General features: G+C 35.4%; 2 protein-coding genes across 2 annotated transcripts; one reads left to right on the forward strand and one right to left on the reverse strand.

Annotated features, from left to right (window-relative positions):
* Window positions 1-2,154: 2,154 nt before the first annotated feature.
* On the reverse strand, window positions 2,155-2,411 carry LOC109676247 (keratin-associated protein 20-1-like). Its single transcript, XM_020152716.2, has one exon. The coding sequence runs from the start codon at window positions 2,365-2,367 to the stop codon at window positions 2,197-2,199; it is 171 nt and encodes a 56-aa protein (XP_020008305.1). The 5' UTR covers window positions 2,368-2,411; the 3' UTR covers window positions 2,155-2,196.
* A 7,335-nt stretch (window positions 2,412-9,746) lies between these two features.
* LOC109676250 (keratin-associated protein 20-2-like) lies at window positions 9,747-10,197 on the forward strand. The gene has a single exon (XM_020152720.2). The coding sequence runs from the start codon at window positions 9,816-9,818 to the stop codon at window positions 9,984-9,986; it is 171 nt and encodes a 56-aa protein (XP_020008309.1). The 5' UTR covers window positions 9,747-9,815; the 3' UTR covers window positions 9,987-10,197.
* Window positions 10,198-12,291: the final 2,094 nt, after the last annotated feature.

Genomic DNA, 12,291 nt, shown 5'->3' on the forward strand with positions numbered 1-12,291 from the left:
AAAGAGAAAATTATAAGTTAATTTACATTTAAATAAAAATTTATTTGTAGACAAACAACAGTGGTTTTTGTCTGTAATCCCAGCAACTCAAGAGATTTCATTGTTTTATTTCCATGCTGAGTACATTGTACCTTTTAAAACTGCTATTTCTTTGAATAATTCCATAGTGGTCCATGAAGTTAACATTTTTTGTTAAAATATTAGAGGATGCAGAGACTACAATATTGTATATCACTGTAGAGTTTTGTCATTGTTGCTGCTAGGCTATTATAAATGGTCTGATTGAGACAGATGGGGTGGAGCACGCCTATAGTTCCAACAACTCTGGATAACTTGATCCCAGAATTTCTAGGCCCACCTCAGCAACAAAGTAAGAATTCATCTAAAAATAAAGTCTGATTACCCTAATTCAAACAAGATCTAACACACAAAAAAGCAAGCATCTGTCAACCTCTTTGGACCCAACTTATAGCAGCTAGGCCTCTGTCTTTGTCAGTTAATGATGCTTATTTTTTAGAAGGTCCTAAAGTCCAGTGATTATTTTCTCATCATTTTGATATGGATGAAATTTCCATCTAATTTTCAAATTATTATTTTATTTTATTTTATTTTAATTTTATTATTCATATGTGCATACAAGGCTTGGGTCATTTTTCCCCCCTGCCCCCACACCCTCCCTTACCACCCACTCCAACCCCTCCCTCTCCCCCCTACACCCTCAATATCCAGCAGAAACTATTTTGCCCTTATTTCTAATTTTGTTGTAGAGAGAGTATAAGCCATAATAGGAAGGAACAAGGGTTTTTGCTGTTTGAGATAAGGATAGCTTTAGTGTGAGATTCCTCTCATTGCTTTCCTGTACATAAGTGTTACTTTCTAAATTAATTTTTCTCGAACTGACCTTTTCTCTAGTTCCTGATCCCCTTCTCCTATTGGCCTCTATCACCTTAAAGTTTCTGCATTAGTTTCTCTGCATTGAGGGCAACAAATGCTATCTTGTTTTTTGAGTGTCTTACCTATCCTCATACCTCCCTTGTGTGCTCTCAGTTTATCATGTGATCAAATTGTTATCTTGATTTCATATGAAACTGACCCACTAATAACATATGGAGAAACCTGGCTCTGTGATAAGTTCCATATCCCCCACCACATCCTCAGTAAGATTATGTCATCATAGCCTCCAATTGTGGTTTGCTGCCATGAAAAAACCATCCCAAATTCTGATGGTTACTCTTTCCCCCAGCATCCTCATGCCTGGCTCCTAGAATCAAGAACCACACAGATTTCAAGTCACTCTTTCACACTATCTACATCTTTACAATACTGTTCCCTTCATTCACTGTTTTCTATCAGCATTTCATTGTATTCAACAGTGTCAGATTGAGTTCCCCAGATGAATTTAACTACTTAAATGATGGAGAAAATTTGATTCTAGAGAAAATTAGTATAATTGGATGTATACATTTGGTAAAGACTAGACATCTGGGTTAAAAAGAAAGTAACCTAATGCTAATTTTATGCATAGCAAATATATCATCATTTTGATACATTTATCTTGCTATATATATATATATATATATATATATATATATATATGGGCATGCATTTTTTCTAAATAGATAAATTGGTATATTTGAAATACCCCTGGAGTGCTATATTGGTAAGGGAGAAAGAATATCATTAGTGATGATTTTTTCAATATGATAAAGCCTGTAGTTGTTCTATAGACAAGCTATTTTAATTTAAAAAATCACAAAGGCTGAAGAGTTGCTGATGTAATCAAAACATATTGCAAAGACAGAAGGTATTCCTGTATACAAAACTTTAAATGCTCTGATGTGAAATACACAAAGATGTAAAATGGTAGAAATAATTAGTGAAACTATAGGAAAGCAATATTTGCAATTAAGTAGTTTATTTAATAATACCTATCATTTTACACAATTTGATCACATTTTACACAGCCTTATGAAGATAATGCACAAAACTTTGCTACAAACACACAAATTGAAAATAAAGAGTCAGAATATGCATGCTGACTTCCATTTCTTTTGGTTTACTTCAGTATGTTTTTTCAGTAATATTTCAGTAGTATTTTTGAAGACACTTAAATTTTTCTCTTGTGAAGAAACTTGGAAGTTACTTTCAGTAAAGCAGGAGGTTATACCCAACAGGCTAAGCCTCTGTGGAAATTCCTCAGTAGAAGCCATAGGGCCAGTATCTTCCACAGCACAGTGGGCGGTAGCAGCCATAACCATAGCCACCATAGCCACAGCCATAGTCACAGCCATAGCCACAGCCATAGCCACAGCCTAGGCCACCACAGCCATAGCCCAGGCCACCATAGTAGTTGCCATAGTAGCACATGGTGTAGGGAGTGGAGTGTTCAGTTGAGGACCAGGAGGTGAGTCTCTTGAGTCTGGATGTCACTGTGTGCCAAGTGCCTTTTACACACCTTTGGTGGTGTAGAAAATCACAGGCATTGCAGCATCAAGTATCTCACAGAAAACATCATGAATACCTTGATTTCTTGGAAAAACAAGGTCTCATAACTGAGATAATTTTGTTCCTATGATCAGTTTATGGGCCTTTTAAATGAATGCCTTCTTCTATATTCAAGGCACTGTCTTATTCTGTTTGGTTTATGCAATACATGTGACCTCATTACAGAATATGAGGGTAAATCACCAAAATAGGCTCCCATTCATGTTTTTATTTTGTTTGTTTCATTCCTTCACAGGGAAAAACATGAAGATCTCTCTCTGCCCAACCCTCTCTCCCTTCCTCCTACCATCTCTTCCTCCCTCCTAATGTCTTTCCCTTCCTTCATCCCTCTCTGCTTCCCTCCCTGTCTTTTTCCTTCCTCCCTCCCTCCTCCCTCCTTCCTTCCTTCCTTCTTTCATTCATTCTTTCTTTTTTCTTTCTTTCTCAAAATAATTCTCTTCTATAAGAAGATGTTTCCTAAGTCTTGCTCACAAAGAATGGAATAGATACTGATGATGCTACTGTTTAATTGGTGGCAAGTTACTATGATATGTAAACATATTTTGGATTTGTTCTCAGCCCATTCTTTTAGAGTATATTATTTCCAGCTTTCCACAAATAAATGCCTTTTTATGGAGATAAAGTATATATGCTCCATATTTCTGGTTGCCGCTCCATGGGAAGGTGTTATAGGTATATATAACTGAACAAGGCACCGAGATTGATTTGAATGCTCCACCTTCAACTCTTATGTATTTTTTAAAAATATCAAGGGCCACATTTGCTCTCGCAAATGATTTTCAGGTACAGCTACAGTGGTGACTTGTTTCTGAAAAAGGTATTGACAATTTTGTAGGAACCAAACATGCTACTTACTCTTTCTTTTTTCCCTAAATTTTTCGCTCATAAATGGAGTATTAGTTGAAAGAGAGATACCCAGTCATGAAGTGACTTATATTTTTGTTTGGTTTAAACTTTTAATGATATTTATTAAAAAAAAACTATGTGAAACTGACTAGACTAATATAAGAGTATAACTCAAGTTTGACAGTCTGGAAAACTTAGACAACTTGTGTACCAGCTCATTAAATGCAACTTTTGGAGGATTTTGTAAGGAAGAAGGTTCCCCTCTGACTTTACATTGCTGAATTCAAGTTTCCTCTTAACTCCAAATCCTGGTAGCCATATGCCCTGTAATCACTGAATACTGAAACTAGTTATGGGAGCACAAACACAACAAAAACCTTGCTTTCTCCTTATTTGAGACTTGGGAGAGGAATTCATTAGGTGTGGTAGCCTCCTTCGGTAACCCAATTAATATTTTTTTGTTACCAGCTATGTGCCAATCATCTGTAAGATAATGTATTATGTAAAATCTATTATTGTTCCTTGGTCTTATTTCCTAGATGAGATGCTAGAAGCAGCAATTGATATTAGGGAAACTTCAGTTTTGTAAAAGGAAAATAAAATGTTTTCTTTCTTTTGAATTGGAAAATAAATCATTACTTTTCTTTAGAGGATATATATAGTGTCATATATTGATATATATACATGTATATAGTGTTTAACATATTAAAAATTTATCAAATAATTAAGACATTTTCAAAGTGCCCAAATAATGTGTGGTCCCTATGTTTATCAGTCATAATTTCATTAATACTATTCACTTCCAAATTACAATGGCTAAACAACATTTGGGCAAAATATTACTTGAAAATCAAATAAATACACCTCTAATCAATTATGTGTAAACTTTTATTGTCTAATTATCATTTCCCAATGTCATGAGATTTGGTAGCAACAATTAAATATGTGAGAACATTTAGGGGGTATGTCAATGGAAAAGTAAGGAATCACAATATGTAAATAGTCATGTAGGAGGAACACAGTGACTGAGAACATTGAAGACAGAGGTGCTGAGCAGGTGAATTGATTCTTTATGGCAGATTGTAATATCATACATCAGGTTGCCAGAAGACACCACAAAAGGAGTTTCTCTGCACTGTACCTGTCATTCTTTGACAAGTAGCAAGGAAACAGAGTCATGGATAGTGTGCAGAGCAAATTATCTCTTGTCTAAGGCACCATGCCTACAAAGCAGCGTAAACATAGGGTATCAAAAAACAGACACAGACAGTGGTTGTTAATACCATGATAGGAGAGAACCATGTTGGTGAAGAAAAGTGTCTTTTAAAGGTTTGATGTGTTAAAGCCAGTGGTACTTGTCTTTATTCTAAGCTATGAGAAGTCAGAAATAGGAGGCAAAGTCTGGACAAAGCAAAAACCCAATAATTTATCAAAAACAAACTAAAGCAAAAAGGGCTTGGGATGTGGCTGATGTGGAAAAGTGGTTGCAGATGAGCAAAAAACAGTATACCCCAGATATAAATTAGATATATTAGCAAAAAATGATAGTCTGATCAGATATCTCAGTGGCTTCTGTGTCACATGGCAGATTAAATATGACAAGTAAAAATCATTGAAATTCAGATCCTTGGATTTCTCACTACCCAGAAACCTGAGGAGACATCCAGACTGTTGTTTGTTTCTGTGTCTTTCTCATTTCCCTGTCTCTGGCTCCTTTCCTGTTTCTTTTACATGAACACACATACAAAATAGAAAACACAAAACCAATGGAGAAAAATTAACACAAATGTATTGAATCACAATTTAGAGAGTTACACAGTTTATTAAACATGAACATCTTTTTCTCATATGATATAAACATAGCCAGTCTTCTGTTCTCTGAATTTTTCATAGATGTATTCAACTGAACTCAAATTGAAGCTATTTGTAAAAAGAATTGATTGTGTAATAAACAAGTTCAGATATTTTGTCTTGTCAAAAGAGCTACCTAAGTAGCCCAGTATAAGAACTACTTACACAGAATTTACATTTTTTCAGCAAGGCAAGTCTTTCAGAGATGACTTAAAGGATACAGGAGAATATGTGTAGGATATTTGTGTTAGGCTTTTTGCTGATGTGATGGATACCTGAGAGAAACAACTTAAAAGAGTAAAGATTTATTTTGGTTTAGAGTTAGTGAGGATCCATCCAAGGTTGAGTGGAATCATTGCATTGGGACTGAGGTAAGGTAGAATATCATGGTGGTGGTTACACATGGCAGAGGATGCTAAGTGCATAATGGACAGAAAGCAAAGACAGAGAGGGACCCCTGACAAGATGTAGCCTCCAAAGTGTGCCCCCTACTATGTCCCATTTCTGAAAGTTTCCATTATCTTCCAATAATGCTATCAAATGATTAATCTATCAGTGAGTTAATCTATCCAATATGTCAGAGCCCACAAGGTTCTATTACCTCTCAAAGAGGCAGTCTGTCAGTACTGTGCCTGTCATCTTTGAAAAGTAGCATGGAAATTGAGTCATGTGTTTGTGCAGAACAAATTATCTCGTCTTAAACACCATGCCAACTAAATCAGCCTAGACATAGGGTATCCATAACCAGATATAGACATGGACCAGCCAGAGACCAAGTCTATGAAACATTCATGCAGGTACCATAACAACATGCAAATACTCCACCATTTGGTATAAGAGATTTGAGCATTCATGGATTTTGCTATCCTCAAAAGTTTTGATGTTAATTCTTCTGCAGAAACAAATAAATGACTGTATGTGAAGAAGAATAAGGTCAGTGAAAAATAAAGTATAACATTTCAATAAATTAGATTAGTTGAAATGGGGAAAGTTGAATCCAAATAGTTTTTTCCTGTGATGCTGGTATTTCAAATAAGAGTGTATAAGTGGAGTTAAGAAAAGTACTTGGAGGAGTCCAGGAGTTTCAGATTCTCAGGAAGAACCTTGATCAAATTTATGGACCTCATATTGTTTTGTATGAGCATCCAATAATCAGAGACAAGATATCATAATGGTTTCTACTACTGCCTATTGTGTCAGAGACTGAGAGTTCAGTCAGGCCTCAGGGTGTCTCCTTCCTCAGATGGAACATCAAGAAGGTCATAGTACAGGGCTTATTAAATGCCCTGTTTTTTGTTGCACAGGTATGAGCAGTGCTGCTCTTATAAATCAAAATAATTGCTCAACTAAAATGTCACCAGCTGATATACACATGATTTTTGTTTTTAACATATTAATGTATTTTTCTATTTGTCTTAAGAAGTAATTATGATTTACTTAATCAGTAATGTTTTAGTCCAGCCCAGTCTTATTCTGTTATCACATGGGTAAGCCAAGTGATCATCATGTACATCCTGTTTGCCATGGTGATGGAGGAATTGAAGGAGAAAAGTTCTGTCCATACCTTTTACATGAAGATACCCTTAAGTAGTACCATTAGTCACAATGTCATCATTGGGAAGATTAGACTCTGGAAATATGTATGTGTAGATAGGTGCATAGCTCTTATTTCTCTCCTACTCCCAATCAAACAAACAGGGTTCATTAAAATTGCATAATTTTTTGTGTTCCATAATTTATGCACATCATGCCATTATTTGGTGATATTGTTTGAGGGTCTACCATATGTCAGTTAATTTCAAGAGAATGGATTATATTAATATGATTAATGTGGTTATATTTCTTAATATGATGTTTTATTATTAATAGCATTATTGTTGGCAAGGTTGGTAGCTGGATTTTCTCCCTTATGTGTGGAATATAAACCTAATATAAATATAGCAATGTTATGAAACACTAGTCTCACTAAGGAGAGGTTATGTATGGGAGGTGGGGGTCAAAGAAGGAAGCTAAGAACTTGAATATTGTTGATATACTCTCTCTATACTAGAGTGAATATAGAAATCTTAAACTGGATGAATCCACAATAAGAGTGAAACTAAGGTAGACTGAACACAATTAGAGGAGATAAACCAAAGAGGCTTATAATACGTGTACACATGAGAATATTTTAAGGAAATTCCCTGTGCAGTACCTTTATCTCAAACAAGCGAGATATCATTTTTTTTCCTTTTTCTTGAACAAAATTGGAGAACAGCAAGGCAGAATAGTTCCTGCACAGGGTGGAGGTGGGTTGGTACCAGTGGGAGGGGCAAAGTGGCTGGAAAAGGTTGTAGGAGGGTGAGTATCTTGCAAAAAATGTGTACACGTGTATGTAAATGCATAAATGATGCCTATTGGAATGAGTCATGTTTCAGGAATCAGGGGAGGTGTGGATAAAGGAGAGTGATGGAGGAGGTGAGTTCAAGTATGATACATTGTAAAAACTTTTGCAAATGCCACAATGTATCCCCACTAAACACAACAATAATGTAAATAAAAAGAAATCTAAGTTAAGACCAGGTTAAGAGTCAACATCAATCCTGTTACAATGGATATCATCAAGAACACAAGAAACAACAAATGTTGACAAGGATGTGGGGATAAGAACCCTCATTCACTGTTGGTGGGAATCTAAATTAGTACATCACTATGGAAAACAGTATGGAGGCCCCTCAAAGAACTAAAAATAGATTATTTTTAGCAATATTATTCAGCAATACTCTGAAGGACATAACTGAAGGAATGTAACTCACAATACAATATAGATTACTGTACACTGATGTTCACTGCAGCACTGTTGAAAATAGCCAAGCTATGGAAACAACACAGAAGCCTACAACTGATAATGGATTAATAAAACATAATAAATATACTATAAATGTACATGTATAGATATAAATATAGATAAACACGCATAAACACACACAATGGAGTTCTATTTAGGCATAAATGATAAAAGTGAGAGCACACAAGGGAGATATGAGGATAGGTAAGACACCTAAAAAATTAGCTGGCATTTGTTGCTCTTAACACAGAGAAACTAAAGCAGATACTTTAAAGCAACTGAGGCCAATAGGAGAAGGGGACCAGGAACTAGAGAAAAGGTTAGATAAAAAAGAATTAACCTAGAAGGTAACACACATGCACAGGAAATTAATGTGAGTCAACTCCCTGTATAGCTATCCTTATCTCAGCCAGCAAAAACCCTTGTTCCTTCCTATTATTGCTTATAATCTATCTTTAGCAAAATTAGAGATAAGGGCAAAATAGTTTCTGCTGGGTATTGAGGGGGTGGGGGGGAGCGGGAGGGGGTGGAGTGGGTGGTAAGGGAGGGGGTGGGGGCGGGGGGGGGGAAATGACCCAAGCCTTGTATGCACATATGAATAATAAAACAATAAAAATTAAAAAAAAAGAATGAAGCCATGTGGCTTGAAGGTAAATTGATACTGTTGGAAGGCATCATGTTTAGTTAAGTTAACCAACTCAGAAAGACAAAGCTCTCATGTTTTCTCTTATATGTGGAAGATAGACACAATACAAACACAAGCAATATTATGAAAAACAGGTTATGCTAAGAGGAGATCACTAATGGGAGAGTAAGGGTAAATGAAGGAATTTGAGCAGGTGATTCTGTTTGATGTATATCTATACAAGAATGAATATAAAATTTTTAATCCTGTTGAAATCACCCTAAGAAGGGGACTAGGTAGAAAGAAGAAAAATAGAGGGAATGAGCCACTTCAGGTTATAATACATACATACATAGAAATGTCAGAATGAAACTCCCTGTATATGATCATAATGAAACAAAAATGCCATTTTATGAAACGGAACAAGAAAGTAAAAATCATCCTGCCTCAGGGTTGGTACCAGTGAAAGCGGGGAGGATGTGAGGAAAGGGTGTAGGAGATTGAAAATGGTGGAAATATTATGTATTCATGTACAAAAATGGAAGAATGAGACATGTTGAAACTATTTGAGGAATTGGGGAGGGGGGAAATAAAGGATAATGTTAGTGAATTCAACTATGATATATTGTAAGAACTTTTGTAAATTACACAGTGTATCCCCAGTACAACAATTATATGATGATAAAAATTAGAATTCTGAAAAAGAAAGAAGGAAATGAGAAAGAGAAAGAACAGAGAGAGTAAAAAATCTTTCTCTTTCCCTATAGAGGAATAGAAAGAAAACAAAACAAAAATAAAAATGGGTTACCTATTTGGTGATTTACTTCATAGCCAGTTATGAGGTCACATGTGTTGAATAATCTAAATATGGAATGAGCTAGAGCCTTGAAAATAAAACAGGAGTTACATTTTAGAGGCCCATAAATGGATCCAGGAATCCTGACATAGGAACAAAATGATCTCAGTTATGAGAGCCTTGTTTTTCAATAAGTCAAAGTATGCATGATGTTGTCTGAGGCACGTTAGTGAGATGCTTGATGCTGCAATGCCTGTGGTTTTCCACATCACCGAGGGTGTATAAAAGGCACTTGGCACACAGTGACATCCAGACTCAAGAGACTCACCTCCTGGTCCTCAACTGAACACTCCACTCCCTACACCATGTGCTACTATGGCAACTACTATGGTGGCCTGGGCTATGGCTATGGTGGCCTAGGCTGTGGCTATGGCTGTGGCTATGGCCGGGGCTTTGGCTGTGGCTATGGTGGCTATGGTTATGGCTGCTACCGCCCACTGTGCTGTGGAAGATACTGGTCCTGTGGCTTCTACTGAGGAATTTCCTCAATTGCTTAGCCTATTGGCTATAACCTTCTGCTTTGTTAGACTATCTCTAAGGCTCTTCACATGAGAAAATTTTAAGTGTCTTCAAAAAATACTACATATTATACTAAAACAAAAGAAATTGAATTTATAACACCACATAAAATGTGATCAAATGGTGTGAACAATATGTATTATTAAATAAACTGTATTTCATTGCAAACATTGCTTTCTTATAGTTTGATAAATTATTTCCTCCATTTTGGCTTAAGTGCCTATTTGCGTGATTTCAGTCATATTATGTGAGTGTTTGTTTAGGTGTTGGAAAAGACAGAGCAGGATATATATATATATATATATATATATATATATATATAGAGAGAGAGAGAGAGAGAGAGAGAGAGAGAGAAAGAGAGACAGAAACCAGAAGTCTCTTGTGGCCATTAGGTATGTAAAGTGAACCGGAAAAAAATATGACCTATTGTGGACTCTCTGTTCCTTACTGATATGTTCTTCCCTAAATACATATAAACAAGTACCATCATATTAGATTCATATTAGATTGGTGTCATCTTTGTGTCTAATTTAATTGATTCAGTCATGCAATTCTCAGTTTAATTCTGTATGTTTCATTTAAAGGTATGCCTTGTACTCCAGACATAGAATTTTAAGTTTCTTATATACTAAACTTGCCATAAAGTAATTTAGAAGGGCTAAATTAATGCCCTTATAAGTTCTTATGTCACAATGGGCAAGAGTTCTTTGTAAATTCAAAATTCTCAAAGGGCCCACACAATGAAATTATGCACCAATTTGAGCTATTGATTTGAAAAACAAAACAAAAAGAAAGAAACAAACAAACAAAACATAAAGAGAAAATATTTTTTGTCTAACTAGTGCAATGTACAATACTGGATTTTCTGGAGCAGTTCAACATTATTCTCTACTTTGTGCTTCCTTTCATTTACTGTAAATGAAAGGAGCTGTAAATTTAATTCTCAATTTCTCACAATCTTTTTGTAGAATTATTTCAAAATAACATATTCCAATGATAGGCTCTTGGCCAAAATTGAAAAACAATGGTTAGAACATGAGAAAGTATTATTATCAGAAAACAGGGATCATATGTTACTATAGGAATATGCGAGTTTTAAGAAGAGATTTATGGGTTACTTCACTCAGGATGGTCTGTGGTTTTCACAACTTCCTGACTGACTGACATATTAGTGAAACCCTGAGCAGTGGGGACAACATTTCTCACATTTTACTTCAGATTGTGTACTGGTTGATTAGGCTCCTGTTTCTCTCAACTGAATCTTCTCTTGTCCAAAATACCCTTCATGTTTTGTTTTTGCTTCCAGTTCCCATTTGGCATACTCACCACTGTCTTCATATGCATGCAATATCATTAAGGAGATGCAGTTCTTCAAACCCACACAATGCAATCAATGTACTTGGCCAAAGGGTAGAAATAAGTAAACCCAAAATCATAAAATATATTTTCCAAACACATGGAGCAGTTATGAAATTGAGTATAATCAAAGATACATAACAACCCCAAAATATTATAAAGGACTTAAGCAACATTTGGCTGCTTTTCAAGTGAAATTTATTCCAAACCTTAGTAACAAAACAAGGACAAAACAAGCAATGAATGTTTCAAATAAAGTAATTGGTTTTAGGACAACCAAAAGACAAAATCAAAATAAAATATCTAAAAATTTTAAGAATAAATGATACAGAAGACAAAGTACACTAAAATTTGTAAGACAGAGAAATAGTAGACTATGTTTGTTATAGTGGAACTACTCTCTGGAACTGTGGGAATCAGACAGAGAATGATAGACTATCAGTAATATCTTAAAACCTAAGATCTGTGAAGGCAGAGGATATAAAGATGTGAATTGAAAGCTGTTGAAAAATGGGGGGTTGGGAGGTAAACAGGTAAGAGAGAGTAATGGACGGTGTTGCACAGACCAAAGTAAAGTATAACCACATATACTTTGAGACACCACTTTGAACATCATCTTAAATATCAATCACTAAAGACAGGACTGTAAAATAAGTACAGTGTGTGTTGGGGGTACTAGTCAGGGAGTGAATGAAGGGGATTAAGATGAGGTTGTATTGTTAATGGACTTCATATACTTCTGAGAAATAGAGCAAAGAGACATCTTGCAATTGCTTTAAGCAGTGTGGGGAGGACTTGAGGGGAAGAGACATTGGGGGTAATCTAAGCAATGTATAATATAAGCCTAATTGAAATTGTCACTATGAATACTAGAATATATCCTAATGAAAATTTATTAAACAAGGA

The sequence above is a fragment of the Castor canadensis genome, chromosome 5 (genome assembly GCF_047511655.1).
Source record: "Castor canadensis chromosome 5, mCasCan1.hap1v2, whole genome shotgun sequence".
NCBI classification, from domain to species: Eukaryota; Metazoa; Chordata; class Mammalia; order Rodentia; family Castoridae; genus Castor; species Castor canadensis.